Source organism: Cebidichthys violaceus, unplaced genomic scaffold (assembly GCF_023349555.1).
Source record: "Cebidichthys violaceus isolate CVI_PGR_0920_01 unplaced genomic scaffold, fCebVio1.0.p SCAF_2, whole genome shotgun sequence".
Classification (NCBI taxonomy): domain Eukaryota; kingdom Metazoa; phylum Chordata; class Actinopteri; order Perciformes; family Stichaeidae; genus Cebidichthys; species Cebidichthys violaceus.
Genome location: NW_027176372.1, coordinates 22,971,692 through 22,993,640, shown reverse-complemented (window position 1 = coordinate 22,993,640; position 21,949 = coordinate 22,971,692). Strand labels below are relative to the sequence as shown.

The 21,949-nt window shown below is 44.1% G+C and overlaps 1 protein-coding gene across 3 annotated transcripts in view; it reads left to right on the top strand.

Moving 5' to 3' along the window:
* The window catches only part of pdgfc (platelet derived growth factor c), a 41,426-nt gene extending 21,595 nt beyond the window's left edge, over positions 1–19,831 (top strand). For 2 of the 3 annotated variants that reach the window (XM_068715202.1, XM_068715204.1), the window contains 5 exons: positions 5,043–5,235; positions 9,270–9,450; positions 17,549–17,756; positions 17,901–18,121; positions 18,686–19,831. In XM_068715202.1, the coding sequence (XP_068571303.1) occupies positions 5,043–5,235; positions 9,270–9,450; positions 17,549–17,756; positions 17,901–18,121; positions 18,686–18,799 (917 nt within the window). In that variant the 3' untranslated portion in view covers positions 18,800–19,831. The remainder of the gene's footprint in view (positions 1–5,042; positions 5,236–9,269; positions 9,451–17,548; positions 17,757–17,900; positions 18,122–18,685) is intronic. The other variant, XM_068715203.1, reaches the window with a different exon arrangement.
* Positions 19,832–21,949: the final 2,118 nt, after the last annotated feature.

Here is a 21,949-nt window from a genome sequence, read left to right as displayed (position 1 = left end):
TTTTTATGAGGAACATGCAGCAGTCTGGACAAGAGGTTCTCATTAGTTAATCCTAGCTTGAGGACATCTACCATTCATTAATGCATCTGGATATGCATGCATGTGAGTCTGTGTGTGCATTAGCTTTCTTGAAGGGGGTGGGGTTTTGATTGTGTGTATTTGTTTTCTGTGTATATTAGTATGTGTATTCATCTTGTAATCCTTCGATAATTTGCCTCTGATCCTCACTAGCAGTAGTAGCAGTATTCGTAATTATTGTTTATGAAATAATACTAATTGTTCGACGCTTGTGTGCTCTCGTATAACAAGCGCGCACATGGTTCTCTTCATGTACGCGTCAGTTTTTGTTTTTGTCAGGGGAAAGGTTAATGTTTAACAGCATGAATGGTTCACCCACCAACGTGTGAACAAAGCACAATGGCTGCACTGTATAGGCCTCCTGTTTATTCAGAGTCACTTCCTCCCTTAATAGTCGGCTCTACTTTCCTCACAAGAGGGGGGAAAAAAAAAAGTAGGTCAAGGAAAAGTCATGTTTGAGGTAATTCACTCTAGGGGACCGCTGCTCTGATCATTAGGTGACATTGGTTGACCCGGAGAGTGAGGTCACATTCAAGTCACAGTTACGCCCGGGATCCGACCGGCAGCGCGTCTTTGCATTTTACAGAGAAGGGAGGATATCGATGGGAAGGTGGAACAGAGAGAGAGAGGCACGAAGAGACCGTTGTTCACGGTAAGGATAAAGAAAAGCTAAAGTAGAAGGAGGCTGGTCTGTGGCCTCGTGGATCTGGCTCAAAGATCGGTTTGCTCTGAAGGAGCGCACACTCTCACGGAGTTTCTGCTTTGATGCACGTGAACAAAAAGATCCACGGCGATAGAATCACACGGGATAGTTCATTCTTGAGCTTCATGCACAGAGAGCTGAACCGGAGAGGAATGCAAAAGCGAGCGTCGCTCCCCTCACCTGCTGCAATTACTGGTGATGAGTGCATCGAGGATTAAGCAGGATGTTTGCAGACTCTGTGGATTAAGCAATGATTTGATCCACGCAGATCTCTGGAAAACCTTTTCATCAGGATTGCTATCCTATTATTGCTTTCATGTCCAGGCATTTTCTGCCCCCCCCCCCCCCCCCTCTCTGCAACAGCCACCTCAGATTTCCCTTCCACATTCCAGTCATCATTTACCAGACTGTCCCAGTGAATTATCCGCAGAGAGTCCTTCAGAGCAGACATATTATTTATAATTGTGCAAGTAGATTTATTTTTCTTCTTCTATTAATACCACATGTACCCGCTATCACACGTGCAATGCAGTACATCTGGACCTGTCTATTAAAGAATCACTTTTGTTCACATCATTCACTTTATGAGGCTGCATGTCGGAGCCCACAGTAACGGCGCTGTAATTAAAAACATGTCATTGTGATCGAGGGCCGAGCTTTAATGGCATGAAAGATATCGGCTTGTTTCCTCCTGAGCCAGCGAATGGATATAAAAACAGTCAATCAAACCCGGTGCATTGCCTCTACTAGCACCAAAGATTAAAAGAGCAATCAGACGTTCATTTCAGGCCTTTCTGCAAAAAAATCGAATAAATATTGACTTCTGGGGCAAAATTAGGAAGATTAATTAGATTTATATGATCACGTCGTTAGTAACCCTGTTAAGAGGGTGAACCACAACATATAGGATGTTTGATCCTCCAGTGCTACATATAACGTCTAGAGAGAGAGAGAGAGAGAGAGAGAGAGAGAGAGAGAAACAGACAGACAGACAGACAGACAGACAGACAGACAGACAGACAGACAGAGAGAGAGAGAGAGAGAGAGAGAGAGAGAGAGAGAGAGAGAGAGAGAGAGAGAGAGAGAGAAACAGACAGACAGACAGAGAGAAACAGACAGAGAGAGAGAGAGAAACAGAGAGAGAGAGAGAGACAGAGGGAGAGAAACAGACAGACAGACAGACAGACAGACAGACAGACAGAGAGAGAGAGAGAGAGAGAGAGAAACAGACAGAGAGAGAGAGAGAGAAACAGAGAGAGAGAGAGAAACAGACAGAGAGAGAGAGAGAAACAGAGAGAGAGAGAGAAACAGATAGACAGACAGACAGACAGACAGAGAGAGAGAGAGAGAGAGAGAGAGAGAGAGAGAGGGGTAGATAGATAGATAGATAGATAGATAGATAGATAGATAGATAGATAGATAGATAGATAGGTTTGGCCAGAGAAGCTTGAGGCCAAACTCTTGTCTTCATTGAGAAGTGGTGACTGGACTGCGCTTTGTTTTACTTTGCATCTGGCACATCTGTCATTCAATCTGTTCCCACCTGGCTCACCACCAACATATCTGTGATCTGCAGTAATTGTTTCGTCAAGTGTCACTGCTGCTTTCGTCTCTTTAGACGATGAGATGGACAGAATCGGCGGGGATGCCAGGAGAGTTAAGTGCGGATGTCATCAAGCTACATCTTGATTAGAATGCTGTGTTTTTATTGGATCGGAGAGAGGTTGGTTTCTATCAACAAAACAAAAAAACAAGAGCAGAAAATGAAGAGAAAGTTCACTGATAGATTTATGTTATGTAACCCACCAATGGTCTCTTTTGAGGACATTTTGCGCGTCGCATTACGCATTTTAACGCCGTTCTCATTCCCAACTCATCGCGTAGATCACGAGCCTTTGGGTGAAACCAGGCTGAACACATGAGCCTTTTCTCATTTAACATTTAAAGTGAAGATATATACCATTTTAAAATATGAACTACTATGCATAAATCTAAGCATAACTCGCTCTACACTACAATAACAGAAATACAGCTAAGTAAGAATCGTGAGTGTTGAATCTGCCACCTTTAAATGACACTGAGAAACAGACAGCACCCTTCTGATTCTGGTTTGTTTCCAGTGGCCACTCCTTAAGACAGACGTGTTGTCTTTGGAGCCGCACTGAGGGACTCGGCGTTGCTGTGGAACAGTTATTTGACATCACACAGGGTGAGAACACGGCACAAACTGAAACCTGTGTTTTTGTTTCTGTCGCGAGCAGAAAAACAAACTCAGAATGAATCAGCCTCATGACAGAATAAAGAGTAATTAAGTTCAAAATGTGTTCCAAGTATAAATGTGTCTAACAAGTTGCACCGGGGAAACAGTTACTCATCCGTTTTAATGCACTTATACAACAAACTTCCAGCAGCGTGCTCCTTCTCCGGAGCGCGTTCGGCCCCCGCTGGGCTCCTTCGACAGCGAGACGTATTATTGGATCGGTTTATGCATACTGAACGATCATCAGCGGGACAAAAATAAACACTGCTCACGCAAATTGGAATAGCCTGGGGATGGGATACGTGTATCAGTGTAATCTCCGACACAGAAACAGAAACACGGCTAGCCTGGCTTCACCAAAAGTGCATTCCACCTTCCAACTGGAAAACTGTCTCAAGTGCTCTGTGTGCAAAGAAACCATGATACTGTAGTTTAACCAAAATGAGGAAACCGTTTAAGTCCGACGTTTAAAACTCCGCAGACTTTCATAAACCCGACTGACACTTGGTTACCAATGTGCCAGCTAACAAGTTGACAACTTTCTATTGATTTTGATTGCTTAAAACTTAAAACTGGTGGCATCTTTCTCCTCACGTACTCGTATTTAAGATATCATTTTGACCCGGTGAATTGAAAACAAGGCTTCACGCTGTTGATCGTTGAAGTGGTTTCGAGGCTCAGGTGGAAGCATCCCGGTGGTTTTTCTCCTGAAGGTGAGGAGTCCTGATGTGACCCGGGGGGGGGGGGCTCAGTGACGAGCTCGGACTGGTCCCAGTGGACCCTGATGGTGGCTTTATGAGAGGAAACCTGTCAGGCAGCGTTCCCTTTGAAGTACTCTGCATTGAGCTAATGTTTTAAACTTGTACAGTGGTGACAACAACCACAGGGGCCTCTTTGCTCTCACTTCCTGTGTGTGTGTGTGTGTGTGTGTGTGTGTGTGTGCGCAGTTGGAGAAGCTCAGCCCGACAGAGAGAGCGGAGCAGATGTGAGATGCAGCGTGATATTAAATTACATAAAAGAAATACTAACACGAACACCAGTAACGTCAGGGTTTATCAATACTCTGGTTATTTAAGAATTAATTTAATACCGGCTTTCGGTACTCATCCCTTCAGATCCCCTAAAACATGAACGGCTCTCGGCAGAGTCAGTGTCCGTTCTGGGCTTCTGTCGAAACATGGCGGTGCAAGATGAGCCGCTTCCTACGTAGATATAAATGGATTTTTTTAAAACACTACCATTCTTACTTTCAGGTGATTATACGTTGTGAATATTGCATTCCATTGCTGCCCATGAATTCCCCTAAATGTTACACACTGTTCCTTTACTGATTGTAGATTTTTTTAAACTTGGACATTCTCACTATTCCACTCAACACGTGTGATTTGTTGCCGTCAGACTTTCCATTTCCACATTTCTTCAAGCTTACCAGACAGCTGCCCCTCAACCTCTGTGTTCATCAGAGCAAAGCCCCGAGCATGACCCAGCTGCCTCCTTCACTGAGGTTTAACACCTCATTCCTATAATGGAAATTGAAACATCAATAATGACAAATATCCTTCATTTTGCTTAAATTTGTCCTTTAGATTTCTGTAAAAGCTTAATTACCACAGAACGTTTTTCATTGTGTGTTTGTATATTTTCCTGTATCTGTTCATGCATGTTACGGTTAAAGACAATGTAATAATAATATTGGCCAATCGTTTAATAATCTGCCTGTAATAAATAACAATACTTTGAGTAGGAGCCAGATAGGTCAGTGTTCTCCAGACAAGACTGTCAAAGGATGAATAAAGCAGGGAGCGTCAATCAGGTGCTCCTTCTTCTAAGTCCTTTCTTATTGGACAGCTGCTCAATATTTCATATTGATCATATCTTTTGTGCTTCTTTATGCCAACCCAAGGCCTCGTCAGTGAAATAATGCACCTGGGTTCTAATGTATTCAATCAAACAACTACAGTAGATGCGAAGCACAAAAACACAATCTGATTTCTGTTTTAGGAGTGCAAGATTCCCATCAGGAGAAGATCATTACAGTGTCTGCAGAGGGAATGGTTCACAGCCCAGACTTCCCCCACACTTATCCCAGGAATACTGTGTTGGTCTGGAGACTGGTGGCCACCAACAACATGAGGATCCAGCTCACCTTTGATGAGAGGTTTGGTCTGGAGGACCCAGAAGATGGCATATGCAAGTAAGAATATGTCTCACTGTCTGCTGTCCTGATGATTAGCAACATGTGTCAGGGAAGTTCCTGTCATTTCCTCCTGACTGTCCTTGAACCTCGGCTGTTGGGGCATTTTATCACTGATTTGACAAATGTGCCAACCTCCATTAAGCTCAGTCTATTGTTTAAATAGTTTATAGATGTCTGTCTAAATGGAAATGTTCTTAACTTGAGTGATCTCCTTGAGAAGACGTAGGCCTCACAGGTCGGCAGGCCGTATAAATGTGGGGGCCGTGGTTAAAACGCGTCCTCCCCCGTGTTGTCGACCACCTTTTAAAGATTTAGAGTGTGTCCATTTGTGAAATTGCCTTTTGGTCTGCCGTACAGCAGCTATTGCATATTGAAAATTAAGCAGCGGAGTGATTTGTTTTCGCCCCGAGACGCGGTCACGATGACGCGGTTCAGACCGGCCCGTTTCACCTGACGCAGTCGATGCTTTCAGCTCCTCGTGTGGTTGTTCGAAAGACAGGCAACACACCCTCTGACTAGCAACACACACACACACACACACACATGCATACAATGCATCCTCTGCTTTATTGAGGAGCCCACTTTCAATTACTGTCTGGGTTTGCCTCTGTTGCCGTTCAATTCAAACAGGGATTCCGAGCCCCGCCGATCGATCGATTCACCCTCGGTGCATTATGCGCAGTGCCCCGCTGTCAATATATCACCACTGACTGGTTAGCATGGAGGAGCCCAAATCATCTGGATGCTGGAGAATCGCTGGGGGAGGGTGACCTCGCTAGTCATTCCTGGAGAGCCCCCTAATGGATGACAGGGTGAATGACACGCTTTGTGTTGGACACGGATTAACATGCATCTCTTCAACCTGTACATCAGATCATTAAAAGAGGACGTGAATCGGTGTGCATCCACTTTCATTGATCAATGAGGTGTTTGTGATTCTGATGGATTTGGATGTAACTGTCTCAGGTGCTGCCATTCAGGATGCGTGACTCTGTTTGTGAGCGCGGGTAATCTGAGCCCCTCAGCACACTTCTGTGCACGTTGACGGATGAGGTTTCTGTTGAGACTTTTTGTGCCGTCCCGCCCGTACAAGACCGCACTAGTCGGCGTCCTCGAGGGAGACGGGGCGAGAGGCAATGACAGCATCCTTTTTCAAGGGTCACGCAAGGCATCGCCACGTCTGCCGCTCCCACCTTTCACATCCAGACCGAGGCCCAAAAGGTTTTGATCGGATCCCAAGATACACACTCTTGCAGAGGGATGAACAGAAGCATGCAGGAACAGACGTACATTCACCAGTGTGTGTACTTGTCTTTCCTCTCTTCCTCTCTTTCTCTCTCACACGTTTTCTGTCCCACATGCACACTTCCACATGCACTAGCCTCTGGCCAAGTCTTCATATCTAGTGTATCTTTCATGTGTGTTTAAAAAAACGGATTCACAAAATGCCCCCTTTTGAACTTCATTCCACACAGAGTTATTGATACGCTGCTACACCCTTGTGTCACCGCACAATGTGATGCAAATAAACGGGCCCCGGTAATCTCCCCCGTCCTGCAGATTCACAGCAGTGGGGGGGGGGGGGGGGGGACAACAAAACAAACAACGGTAGAAGATGTGTTCGGCTTCGGTAGCTTAGCCCGGAGCTAAGATGAGAGGGGAAGCTGTGGAGCCCGAGATGCTCATCTGCTATTCTGTTTGTCTCACCAAATCCACTGGAGGAGAGGCATATTGGGGAGGGATTGGTCTTGCCGCTGGTTGGCATGGCAGCGGAGTCGTGCTCGGCGGCTCAGAGACGGGGAGGACTGTTCTCAGAGAGGCACGTCTTGCTCTCTGCCTCCAGTCCAAAGAGGACTAAGAAACAGTGTTTGTGTTGCTAATCTGCGTCACGGCCGCGGTGGATATTGCATCTATTAATAATGTACAAGGAGAAACACTTTGTAGGAGAGAGCTTTGTGAATATTAAACACCGTCTCCCTGCGTTTTTGTGCACGGAAGGCAATCCCATCTGCCGGTGCCAATGCGCAATAAGGTTCCTTTGTCGTTCTGATCCTCGTGTACGTACAGTTCGGTATGTATGTCAGTGCATTTGTAAATCTGAGAAACCGCTGTTTGACACGGTGATTCCGAACACATGGCGATGTGTAATGATCAGGGCGTCCTGCATTATTGATGAGCCATCTGTCAAAAAAGCTCTGGAGCCGTCTGAGAGAGGACGGCTGCTCTCTTCACTGACCTCCATTGAGAAGCTAAACTGATGTTTCATCCCTCTTCCAAAAAAACAAACATGTCATGCCAGTCTGGTTTGCACTTATTTAAAGGAATGTTTAAATGTCTAACATACACTTAAACTGAATTAACGGTTTCGCAAAAGCACACTTTCAGTTTTACCTTTACCCAATGCGTTTGTTTGTGCAGATTACAAACTTCCTGTATAACTTTCCAAATCAAAGGCAGCGGAGTCAGTGAATTTATCGACCCCCCCCCCCCCCCCCCCCCCCCTTCAGTTTATTTAACATCACAGAAAATCCATTTTTAGTCTCGCTCATGTCCCTCCGTGTTGTTTTATTGAAACCAGCTTGAAGTGAATCTGTCAAGCCTGCGCAAAATGTAAACAATGTCGTCGGAATCCAAATATCCGAATTGGCAGCGGCGACCGAGAAGAGGCTAGCGTGCCTTGTTGACGCAAATGGCAAAGTGATTAATCCCAGGCAGCGAAGAGAGTCAGTGAATACAAGGCTGTTACTGAATGTGCAGCGCGGCCGCTGGTTACACACAGGTATAAATAATAAAGGCTGAACTCCTGACCTGCGCGTCTTAAGTGCTGAGGTTGGTCGATGTTAGCCTTGGCACACCGAGGGAGTCTGGAGCGTGGCCATGCGCTCCTGCGCTTCATGTTTACTGGTATTATGGGTTGGCAGGGTGGCCGGTGCAGAGAGAGAGAGAGAGAGAGAGACAGTCACGTAACTACAGGGTCACGAAGTTTGATCCCCACAACAAGCAAAATGCTGATTTTGCTTATATTTTATTAAACCGTAGTTTACATTAAATGACACTAAATTAAATCAAATTATTAAAGTGATTTAAACCCATGAAACCCATCATGTCAAATATATTTTATGCACGTGATTTCCTCAAACACAATATTATACAAGGGTACGTGAGAGTTGCTGACACTGCAAATAGAAATATGACTCAATATAATAAAGGATAATTAGATTACAACGTCATTGAAGAATTATTTGCATGGAGCTTTGCATTCTGTACCTTTTCATATTCATGTCCAAAAAACAGTTCATCCAGCACACACCAGCAATCATGCAAATCTCACGATTTACACGTGAGTTTTCAGACAAGTGAGTCCAAGTGAAGAGGCCCGCAGTCTCCCACAATCAACACACAGCACAATGCAATGAGCTCGAGGTTTAATTAAAACCATATTTCATTGACAACACGTAGCGTCGGCGTAATAGGCCTGTAAAAAAGGCTGCATCAGCAGCAATAACGGCTAAATAGTACGAGCGGCCGCTAATGCTGCGCCGTCAACCGACCTGAGATCTGTCCTCAATACGCTGGCAATCCTCCGTCCATCTTTCTTTCTTTTTAATTCAGGCAGTAAATAAGAAACAAATCTCATCTCTCACAGCTGGGCTATTGTCACCTTTTTTTTTTTTTTTTTTTTTTTTCTTTTTCCAAATGAGGTTAAACCGTTATTTCCCTTGGCAGCTTTATTGATATTAACAATCTCACGTTCAGAAGGGCAAGGCATGAGCTGAGGAGAAAGCACCACGGGCGAAATCAAAAGGTGCTGACGAGCTTTACAACGAGCGACGAAATACACTGAAAGCTAACGTGCATGTCGAGAGATCTAAACGCACCGTGTGGAAGCTCAAACAAGGCCGATGGCAGCTGAAACTTGTGTTATATAACGAATGTCATGAATAATCGATCACCGCCTCAGAGTGGGCCCGTGACCGGCGCTGTCCCAGAGACCAACAGTAACGGTTTCTATGTCTCATCCACTCTACCAGGTACGACTTTGTGGAGATAGAGGATCCGACCGAGAACGCCGTCCTGGGTCGCTGGTGCGGGTCTCAGTCGGCGCCGGCTAGTCACACTTCTAAAGGCAGTCAGATCAGGATCCGCTTCATCTCCGATGAGTACTTCCCCTCTGAGCCGGGATTCTCCATCCGCTACTCCATTCTCCCTGTGGTACGTACGGCGCCGACAGTCGTAGCATTTCTCAGAACATCTGGCACCTGTGCGATCTTTTATTTTCCTGATGTTATATGATGTGCAGCTTATATGAGAGAGAGGATAGCAATACCATAAGTCTTCCTTCAAGGATTGAAATTGTTTGCGATGGACCCTGGAAAAGTTCTAAAACGCACAACAAATCGAACTAAATTAACTCCAAACGGTTTCAAAACTCTGTAATGTTCTCATCTTCTGGGGCGAGTATTGTTTCCACTTTTAAAGTGTGTGTCTGCTCCGTATCACCCTGATATATGACACCATGAACCCTGTTAACCTGCTCCGTATCTTTTAGATCCAGTCAGACAGAATGTCATTGTGTCGTGAGATTGAGATGGAGAAAATAACATTTCACAAAGAGGTCCTCTGACCCTCGGGGAGGGGGGGGAGGGGGGGGGGGGGGGGATTCATTCAAGCCCCTGAAATGAAAGTAGGAATTAAGAGATAGAAGTGCTTTTTGTGTGACAAATTGTCTTCTCTGTTTATCATCGCATACAATAGTTCTCAAGTGTTCACAAAGACAGCCATGTTATTCTCCTTCCTCCTGTCTGTTCTTCAACGTTATTTATCTTGTCTTCACTCGTAACATCTTTAATCACTGCTTCCATCCCTTGCTGATCTTCTGCAGATATGTATCCATCCATGTGTGTGCATAGCACAAGTTTGAACTCATTCAGTACTTAGCTTTGCTTAAGACCAGTAAAGAGCTCAAGACTGCAGCAGAAGCAGCAATATTTGTCTCCTGTATTCTGTGAGAACAAAGAGGGAACGACAAAGAGGGGCATTGTTATCCGCCTCTTCCTTTTCACGCCTCGTGACCTCTCAGTGACTTCAGTCAGACGTCAGCCCGCTAATCAAAGTGAAACGCCGGTTTGTTATACTTCACGCATATTCGGCCCGGGGGGGGGGGGGGGGGGACTGGCCATCGGGAAGATGGGAAGTCTCCCGAACGGCCGATTCATTCCCGGGCTGACTTTTTATGTTTCTATTTATGACGGCGGTGAACATGGGCCAGCCCGACCCTCGCCGTCGCAGTCAGGAAAGCTGCCCGTCAGACCGGGAGGATGTAACGCCTCCAATATTGAGAAACGATTTGGACAAATCCTCGTTTTTTGATTCAGTGCAGTGGTGACATGCTTATATATATATATATATATATAACATCAAATTAAATTGCAGAACAAACTGAAAGTGTGAGCGGTGATTCAGAGGTCGGGGGCATTTCATCGCCAGCTTTTGGCTGCATCCTTTGAATTTGATAATCGGTGAGAAAGAACAGCTCTGCCGTCACAAAAATGCTTGCAAAACGTCTGTAAAACGGCACGAAGAAAAAGGGCATCTTTGTCTTGATCCATCCTCTCCTCGTTCCTCGTTCTCTTTCTCTGTCTCTCTTCTTTCTGTCCTGGTCTTCAGACCACACACACACACACACACACACACACAGAATAATCCCTGCTGCCTTCGCTGACAAAAGCCCGGAGATAAACTGAAGAGACGACTGCCGTGTTTTAACCTGTCATGTTTTAGTTCTGTTCACTTGCTTTAAGTAAACACTTCTACTCCTCATTAATCCTTAATTGGCCTGCAGCACTGGGGAATCTGACAAGCACAAATAGGCAACCGAGGTCACCGACGGCTCTTTGTATTCTGCCTGTAACTTCTTTTGTCTGCATCAAAAGCTTTGTTTCGCTTCGCGTTGTTCTCTTTCACTTCACACGCGCCATCATGGCATTCTCCACCCTTAAAACCCAAAACAACTGACATGCTGAAAAGCGTCAGAGCTGAGCGTCAGAGCTGTGTTTCTCAGAGACGTTAAGAGGAGAAGAAGAGTGGGTCATTATGTGCACCAGCTCCCCGTGGTAGAGCCGATACATCTTGTTGAGCTGAATCAGATCGCTAAGTCACTGAAAACCAGGTTAATCTCCAGTGATGATAACTCCTCTTGGGAATGAATTGCATCACATTTTACAGGATATTTAACACCAACAGACTGCAGTAGATCGTTAACGTTAGAGCCAAGGCCTTGCTCTATCAAATAGAGAGGGATTAATCCAACAAGGAGTAAGTAATAAGCATGTTATTAGTGTTGTAACTAATTTCGAATTGGCTGAATAAATCAGTAGAGAGACTGAACTTTTTTGTAGAAAGAATAAGTGAGGCTGTCTGAGGTCCCTCTCACCCACAAAATGGTTTAGTCCGCCCCGCCGTTCGTCTCTAAACGCAAGCTGTCCGAGCCGGATGATTCTGACAAGAGCCGCCAGCGATGCACACCGGTCATTGAGCAGCGAGATCGCCTCTTTTTGAAGCTATTATTACAGAAGCACACATCTTACATTGAGGTGTCGCGGACCTCGCGCTAAAGACGGATCAAATTTGGAGCAATAATTTAGCCTCTTTCGCGGTACGGCTATCTATGCCTACAGTTAGGCATCAACTGATTCATTGCAATCTCAAGGACCACTCTGCAAAAGACGATTACGTCAATATCAAGTAGGCCGAGATCTTTACATTCCAAATGTTCATGCTGCTAGTGATCACTGGCAGGGAGAGTCTGATTTTAATACAGGCCCTATGGTTCTGTTACATGTATGTCTTCTTTTAGAAGGTTCAATCATGTTAGAAATAGGCCTGATGGGAGGCTGCAGTTTAATTTGTAGCCTATTGACGCTCACCTTGTTTCTTTTACAGTGTGTTACTGTTTCTCTGCAAACAGGTGTGGTGTTTCATAATCATGTAATATAATTATATTGTTTAATCAGGTTAAAAGAACTGTCTAAGGCAGCGAGGGGCGTCCACAGAAGCTGCTTATGTATGTTTTAGCTCAATAAATATGATAATTAAAGTGTACACTGCAGTGATCTACGTGTGCAGGTGTCAGTTTGGACGTTTTGTACTTCCAGCACCTTGGTGAAGATCAGGTGGACCGGTGGTTTTCCTGCATTAGCTTAAAACATAAATAAAACGCAACACCACCATCAACTGTGGATGTTTTGGAATTTAAACGTCAAACTTGATTATTTTGCGGTAGAATTAAACTGTTCTGCTGAGGTGCCGCTCAAATGTCTGTCACTAAGTGATAGAATATGAAAGAAAATCCCGGTGTCTTATTCCAACAGTAGAAGGTGTGGAAACCATGAGGGGGGGGGGGGAGCGATGGCCTCCTCGCGTTCAGACGCGGCTTCCCTTTGAACGTTCCCTTCCGACAGAGGAGGAGCGCGCTAGAACAGCAGCGCTCTGTTTCCTCTGTGGTCGGCTAGCAGCTTTTGAGAACCTCGTGCCACGCAGGGGCCAGCACTTTAGTTTATATTTAAACAAGCAATAATTCCTCCCCACCACTTCCCTGGAATGGAAGGGGGGGTAGAAAAAAAAAAATAAGACCCGGTCTGTAATTCACAGGAAGAGATTTTAGGAAAAAGGCCGAGGCAAAGAGGTTGTTAAAACATAGAAGAGAAGGAGTCTGTTGAGGGGTGTTGAGTGGTGGGTTAGAGGAGCAAACAAAACCTACATCATTGTCTCTGTGAGGTCCCAGTCCAGAATGAAACCCCATGAAACCCTGCCGCTACCGGAGATCGCTCCACCAGCTCTGTGTTTGAATAAAGGCCGATAGGACAGAAGAAGTAAGGGATACAATGGCCGTTACAAGCCGTGCAGTAGGCTTACCGTCGGCGTGACAAAGTGAGGTCTGTTTTTACACCAACCTCAATTGCAGTGTGTGGCGCACAGTGGCAGAAAAAAAAAAAAAACGTTCTTCACGCACAACAGACCTCGTTGCTTACTCGGAGCTCTCTTGCGCGAGGAAGTGGTTTGCAGTGACACATGAAAGAGAAGACATTGTTTTTTTCCAGAGCTCTCCCAAGATGCTATTTCAGAAGTTTCATCCTAACATAGTTAGCTGAACCTGTCATTTTAGTCACCAGAAATAAGAGCGTGCGGTTGGTTGCGCAGTGTACGAGACAAAAGAACGATGGAAAACGAAGCGATCGCGGCTTGAAGACGAGGTTGTTTCTTGAGGGGCAGCGGTGTGCAGCGTGTCGGTGATAAGAGGAACAGTACAAGCTCTTTTCAAAACACACAATTATTTCAATAGAGTTGTACATTGTAATCTTGTTAAATATCCTTCTGCTGCCTGTGCATATATATATATATATATATATATATATATATATATATATATATATATATATTATACTTTTTCTACTTCTACTTTTCTCCCTCCTCGATCTGCTGCAACAGGACACACATTTTCTTTAAGGCTAACAAACTAACCATTGTTTGTTCTAGTGTTTCCTGTTTTACTTCCCGCCTTTGTTTGTTTCCCGCCTTTGCGATTGATTTTGAATTTCACCTGTCGCTCGTCGTCGCCCTCCTGTTCTTTCTCGTGTGCTCACCTTGTCTGCTTTCTGCTCGTCTTCTTTGTCGTCGTTGCTACATTTTTCTTTTGTTTTTCTGTTTCTGCCTGTGTTTTACTTTCAGTATTTTCTTTGGATCGCTGCACCGTGACTCACATAACAATGGCAAATTGTAGTTAATTTTGAGCCTGTTTTGTTCAGAAATATACAAGAACATGTTTGAGTTTAGTTCTAGATAGTTGAAAATCTTAGTCAGGATTATAATCTCTACCATCCTGAGGTTTGGTCAGTAGCCCTACATTTCAAACTATGACGCTCAGGTACTCCTCTAGCATCAATAGTCAGGGACAATATTATATATATTTATATATTGTGTCTTTTCCAAAATAAACTTCTGTCTCCACAAAACGTTGAGGGAACTAAATCACTCAGGGTTGACGTTAAATTGACTAACGAGTCCTCGTGGCCTTTATTTCTATAAAGGACTATTGGATTCATGATGCTCTTGCGTCACTATGTACCTCTCTTGACAGTTTCATCTTTTAGGAAACAGGAATTTTGAAACCTGCAACAGGACCTGGACAGACATGGTGTCGTCTCAACATGTTATGCCCGGGCTATTCCACAGCTTTGCCTTTTATCGTTCCGTTCGCTTGTTTCAACCCTTTCTGTTTTATATCATCTTTAAACTGTTAACGAGAGCTTTTGAGTTATGCTGATTGAAAACGTTAAAATCATCCATCATAGATCTGAATATGTCAAATCGTAGATCTAGATCCACTAATTAATTAGACTTCATTAACGACCCCTAAAATACTGTCATGGAGTCATAATACTTGACACGTGACACTGTTGGTGGTCCTCTTTTATGACTTTGTTTGTGAACGTCTTAAACAGGAGCTCTCATCTGCTGCTCATGGCTTTATTTACACCGTCTCGACGCGTCTCTGAAGGATTGCTCGGCTTCTCCGTATCTGAAGCCGAAACTTGCAGAGAGAGCCGCTAATTGGGGGAGTGTTGCACCGTCTACATTCACAAGCTGTTAATGGCTTCCAGTCCACGCTGAAAGCCGCTGCCAAGGCTTAACTAATACGAATCACAGCTTCCCTCCATCGTCTGGGAATAGAGTTGTGCTCAGAGACGGACCGGTTTGATTCAGTCTTCCTTTATTTGACCGGTCTTTTCTCCACAAAGCATTCCTTTCACATTTGTGTCTGCTGATCTCAGTAGGTGCCAAATGACCCAAAGATATGGTCCGCGGTTATGAAGGCAGCCTCATTAGAATGAGTCTAATCTGTGGCGTGAACACAGCTGTGCATCAGCTGGATTTTTTTGTAGCCTGTGGTGCAGCCATGTCAAACCACCGGCATCTTATTTTAAATCTACGCCGAACAGACTTGAAGTGCAGTGCGCAGATTTACCCTCTCAGCAAATCGTATGGGTTTTTCCTGTCGTACACATTTTATTCAGTGTAAAACTACCAAAACACTCGCTGGTCTGGTTGGCTTATTAAATGTGTGTCTGTTGTGTCCACTGGTTCACCAACCTGGGGGGTCACAACCCCCCCCCCCCTAAGGGGTCACAAAAGCTTCACAGCGGGGGGGTCGCAAAGCCTTTTTGATTTTAAGGGGTTGGAAAACGAATAATATACAGTTGGCTTGTACCTCAGTCACAGAGCCTTCCCACATTCTCGCACTGCATTGTGAAAGTATTGCAATTAAAGCAAAGAAAAAGAATACAACAATGGCCAAGCATCAGGACAAAAACACTGAATAAAACACGAGCTTATTAAGTATGCATGATTGTTAAACATTCTAAAAAAAAGTACATTTGTGCAGGCAGAGAGTTGTATTAGAAATCATCTCTAATATGATATTTACAAGAATTATTCTGCTCTGAAATTCACCCGAATCGCTCCATTGAAATAATCTTCATGCAGTTATTATTCCTTTTTTTTTTTTTTTACTTTTTGGGTTAATTGTACAGTTCACCAGTAGTTCTGAACTGTTATTGTCATCAGTTGAAAGCGGGGGTTTGTCAGTTGATAGAAAAGGAACCACTGGTGTAGTCGATCTGAAAACAAAGGAAATATCTCTGCTGGCTCTACTGGTGGTTGGTATAAATAAACCCTCTGGAATGAAATGATGTAAGCCTCTGGATGGATAACTTTTGTCTAGGTGGTTTTACAGCGCCATAAATATGCAAATGTTTTTTGCATGAGTAATAAATAAGAATCAAACCACAAATCCTTGCAACGTGAGAGCCAAGGTCTCTGACGAAAGGAAAACTTTTCCTCCTCTAGCCCCTATTTCTCACTGGATTCCTTCCTAATTCAGCCCTGTAAGTCATCAAAGGGAAGCTAACAGATTCCTGGAATCAATTCTTTTCAAATATTTCTGCCTCTCCAGAAGCTTAAAGACGCAGCTGCCAGCAGCCGATGTTTTCAATGCTCCACAAGCTTCTTTTTTGTAAGTGTCACAACGTTGCCTTCTACCCGTCAGTCACAAAAGATTAGAGAGACCAGCGAGCTGACATGTTGGGCAAACGTAGCGTCGCAGGACTGAAAGGTTCCACAGATTAGCCTCTTCTCTCTCTGGAAGACCAACGCCCCGGGTATCAATCTTCTCTGTGACTGCAGCCTGGAGGCCCGCGAGCTCCAAACGAATACCGCCGCCGCCTACGGGAGCCAAAAGGACAAATGCTGTTATGCAAAGTGGGCAGAGGAGTCGACCGAGACGTGATCACGATTGACAACGTAAAAAAAAAAAATGATGCAATCAATTGACATTTTCTTCTCATCTGCACCGTGCATTGAACAGTTTGGATGCACTTATTATCTTTTGTGTCTCGTTGGAGCGCAAATGTTTTCCCAGACCAGGTACACACCCAACATTCCCACAGTGTTTGGCTGCATTTGACAGTTTGTCTTATATCAAGGATGGAACAAAATGTACAGATTATTAATATATATCAAATATTTATTGATAGATGCACATTTCTGTGTACGTTTTTTTTTCTACGTTCCCATCGGTTCACAGAATCAGCCGGTGTGGGAATGCGTCGCAAAACACATCGGTGTGTCTGTAATCGTCAGGATACACACGACTCTTCTTCGCATCATCATCTCTAACACATAGTGCTTGAATTGCATTCCAGCCGGCCCGGATATTCACAGGTTTCTGTTTAACTTAACGAAATGTCCAAACCGCTGTAGCATTTAATGAGTCCGGATCCAATTTAAACCCAATTTAAACCTATGGCATACAATGCACCGTCGCAGAGTCACACTCCCCTTCTTTCTATACCTTTCTTTTTTTGTTCACACAGTAGAAATAAAGCACATCTTGTCACTGCTGATAAATTTGTTCCTTCTGTGTTGTTTTCCTGTTTAAGTATTCGTAACCAAGAGAGCTCTTAAATGTCACGGAAAGTGTCTGCTCTGTGAGTGTCCCGAGGCAGTTTGTGCAATGAGGCGGTTTTTGGGTGTGGAAGCTAGAATGTGCGTCTGCGACACAAAGCATTGTATTGTTCTGGCAGAGTTCAAGAAGACTTTCCCAGTGTACAGGTCCACCAAAAAAAAAAAATGAAGCATATGAAAGTAATACATTTCCCCCTGTTGTAACTTTAGAGATAAATACTGTATTCACTGAGTAAATGACCTTTCCTTTCCGTCTCTCTCCATCTCATCTGCCGGGTTTTTCCCGCAGAGTGGATCAGAAACCGAAGTCCCTGCAGTTCTGCCCCAGTCCCAGCATGGTATCGAGGAGTTGTCAGACGCCGTGGCGGGGCTGGGCACCGTGGAGGAGGTCATGAAGTACCTGGAGCCGGAGCGATGGCAGCTGGATATGGAGGAGTTGTACAAACCTACATGGCATCTGCTGGGGAAATCCTTCATCCATAATAAGAAGGCCAGAGGTAGGACACCTTCAAACATGTACATTATAAAATATTAAAGTTTAGAGAACGATATGAACTCAAACTGTATTATTTGTGTCATAAAAGAATGGCAGAAAGTGTGTTTCTGGGATTCTGATCGTGACTTCTCCGTGTCTTTTTGAGGAGGAGCTGATCTCAATCTGTTGAGGGAGGAAGTTCGACTGTACAGCTGCACTCCACGTAACTTCTCCGTATCCTTGCGTGAGGAGCTGAAGAGGACAGATGCCATTTTCTGGCCGAGCTGCCTGCTGGTGAAGCGCTGCGGTGGAAACTGCGCCTGCTGCTCTCACCGCTGCTACGACTGCCAGTGTGTTCCCGCCAGGGTGACGAAGAAATACCACGAGGTAAACATGGATGTGATTATGAAGAACGAGGAACATGTAGCCTAAAAAAATCAAACGTTTAAGTTATGAAACTAACCAGCAGCAAAGATGATGATGAACTATATATAGGAGATAAGTCTTCGTGACAAAACATTGAGTATCCTATGGTCCTATGATCCTATTTCTACTCTTTTTACAGTGTTTCCAGTTGTAGACAAGAGACAGCATAATGTAATAAACATATTCATACTTCAATTTGGTGATTTCATGAACCACAATCAGGCTGGCCTAACATTTTGAACCACACATCTACTGTAGCAGCAATGCTCTCAGAAAAGCAATCTTCACACTACACCGCAAAGTACCATAGTAGTACTTTAATGTCTCTGTCGGCTGCATACTTGGCTGGAGATGAAATGTAATGGCGGTCAACTGTACGGCTTAGCAATTGAGATTGAGCCTCGGTCACTGATATTATCAAAACTCTTTAGAAAAATGATTGTGTATAGGTTAACAAGCTGGCATCATCTGCACATGATATGATACCAGCACAGCTGTTAACTAAAGCCTCCTTCTCTTTGACAGGTTCTGCTGTTGAAACACCGAAGCGGTGTGAGAGGCCTGCAGAAGTCCATGACGGATGTGCCCTTGGAGCACCACGAGGAGTGCGCCTGTGTGTGCAAAGATGACTCGGACTGACCTCAGACAAGCGTAATACCCGCCACTGGAACCACACAGGATGTTTGACATTAACGTCTGCCGCCCGTCGCAGCGCTCTGTATCTCGTCCGCTTCGGAGCAAACTAGATTGTCCCTTTATCCTGTTGTCCTTGCGCTAATTGGATGAAGCAGAACAGACTGGAATCTAATAAATCGTCTGAATGGATCTGAGTGCTGTGAAATAGCAATAGTGTGCTCTGAGTGCGTTTTTAGAAAGACAACAATGCACTGGAGCAGATCTGGACTATTACCTGTGTGCTCTGGAGACCGTCTTCTTCAGCTCACAGATCAGAACATATCGGTGTTTGTGCCTCTTCTTTAAGCCAGTGAGGGCTGATAGCGTCGTGGAAAATGGGAGCCTCTTTGTTCAAGTACTTTTTATATGTCGAGAGCTGGCTCCAGCTGATTTACTCCCTCTGCTCCTCTATTATTACCACCAAGGCAAAGAAAGGTGCTTCTTCATCGGCGCTTTTCCTTTGCTCCCCCCTCTTGTTCCATTACAGATCTAATCTGCAGCCACGGTAATGCTGAAACGTCTTGCTAATGAGACCGTATTATGTGTAAATATTTCATTTACCTTTTCTTTCTGTACTATCGTGTCTTTTCTACCAAAGATTCTCAAAGAGAAGATAAAAGTTGCACATGAAGAATCAGTTGGGTGTTGTTCAGTACAACTCTTATTTCTATCTCAAATCTGCTTGCTTCAGGAATGCCTTCTGGAATGCGTCGCATCAAGCAATTCTTGCTACGTTTGAGATTGTTCATAGTCAATATTTATTTGTTTAATGAAAGGGAAACTTAGGTCCAAAATGTCTTGTTTGTTACATGTGTCACTGTACAGTAGTATTAGCCTCCAGTTTTCATTCTTAGCTATTTTACATTGCTATCGTGTCATGGATGTTTTACAATTTTCTGTATGCCAAAGTTATTTATCTCTACCTTTGCAATAACTATTTGTGTGTATCATTGTACTGAACATCAAAAATAAATGCTTCCATTTGTAATTGGAGGTACAGTGCTTAAGCTCAGCAGAGAAGATATAGATGATCCAAAACTCTAGCAAACATTTTCCAAATGAAGCAAAAACACCCAATGATGGATATGTGCTTGAAGACATCAATGACAGAAATTATGGTTTTATTTTGAAAAAAACAAACTGTAGTTTCTAGCATGCTATTAGTGGAAGTTATGTGGGAGAAACTCTGAACATTGGTTTGACAACAATGACTTGAAGGTGCAACATTAAAAAAAATCGGAGCGTATCTGTGATTGACGAATTGCCTCCACGCAACACGGTGATGGCGGAGCTGGCAGTGTGTGTGGACATCTCCATGCCACACCTTCTATTTTGGTTCATGTAAGTGCAGCAGCACAACATGCAAAGCGACTATAGGTGCATATTGATTGGCGGTGTGTCACCACCAGCCACCGGGTACATTTTTAAAATGGTATATCATCTGCATAGAAATATATCCAAAATGTAGGATGTTTCCAATTTAGCGTATCCCACTTAATTAATTATCCAGGTTTGTTCTAAGGGTGATATGACTCTTCAATGCTTCAGTTGTATACTATGATCTCAACAAAGGGGCAAGTGAGTGAGTCCAAGTGCACAACTTATGTGACCATATATGGCAGGAATCAACCCTTACCTCTATTCTCAATGCCATCTTCAACCACTTGACTCTGATTTTGCATCATCACATATCGTCACACAGATTAATATAAGCCTTCAGCTCATTTATCACAATGAGCTAAAAAAAAATAACCACCAGAAAGTGTTTTTAAAAGAATCAGGAAACCTTTAGATTTCCAAAGTGTTTTCTCCGTGTTGGTGAAGAAGTTGAGACTTGGCACACAAAGTTATCTCTTGGCTTTGTGCATGAATGGGTAAACCTGTAAGTTAACGTTTGTGTGTGAAAAACAGAGATACAGTATTCTGAGAGAATTACTCCACTTAGTATTGCCTAATATTAATAGTAATACAAATCTGAAGAGGCAGCACTAAACCTCATATCTGTTTCTGAATATCACAAGCTCCTTATCAGACACTGACCGGCGTTGTTCATTCTCCCCGTCGGCCATCGGGTCACCCGGGAGGAGGTTCTCATTTGTCCATCTCACGCTGCTGTCCTGGCCAATTATTCTGATCTAATGTGCGCCCTGGCAGGCATGTGCGGTGACGCCAGATGCTACTGCATAAACCCACCGGCTCCCAGTTCCCAGTGTGGTTTTTGTAATATTAAACAGACTGCCTTCCTCAGTTGGTGCAGTGTTTCTTTTCAGAGGAAACCTCACTGCTCTGGCACAAGATGTGACACAGCATGGGCAGTTTGTCTGGTTCATAGTGTGCTTGTGTATGTGTGAGTGTGAGTGTGAGTGTGTGTTTGTGTGTAGGTGCGTGCGTGCACAACTCCCATCCACCACCTCCCACCCTCTGCTCATTGCCTCCTTCTCTGTGAAACCAAGGCAGCCTCCGTCAGACTAAACCACAGCATCATGGTGCAATTTGAGTGTCTTTGCTTAACGCAAGAAAGTAGATTTTAATTAATTTTGTCTCTGAAGGAAAAAGAAACTCTTAACCTGCACCCAGCATAGAAGTGTCGGTTGAGTTGTGGGCTGAATAGACAAAGAAAAAGCAGTGTGAATAGAAACTCAAACTTAATGCAACCTGCGCTGTCACTGAGCAGTACGTCTCACAGCCGAGACGCTTCACCAGTGGTTGTTCAGCACGGCAGACACAACGCAAAGCACGGAATCTCACCGGTTGAAGTCTGTCAATGCTTTCGGAGTTTGACTCTCGCTCTGATCAAAGCCTGAAGCACAATGACAGTCTCTCTCTGCCTCCTCTTCGCATGAATCATCTCTACAACAGGCGCAACACACTCGGCTCCAACATGTCCTCCTACAAAAGACTCCAATCACAAGGCCAACCTCTAATAAATTACAGGTTTGACCTTTCCTCTGCTTATCCAACGAGCTGAAAAGACGGAGCCTCCTACACCTCTATCCACATCAAAATAAACCCAAACTCAACACAGTGCTTCATGTGTAAGAGTTGTCCCTGACATTTCTTTTTCAATGGAAGGTGTTGAAGTTGCATCGCTTTTTCATTTTATCTGGTTCCTTT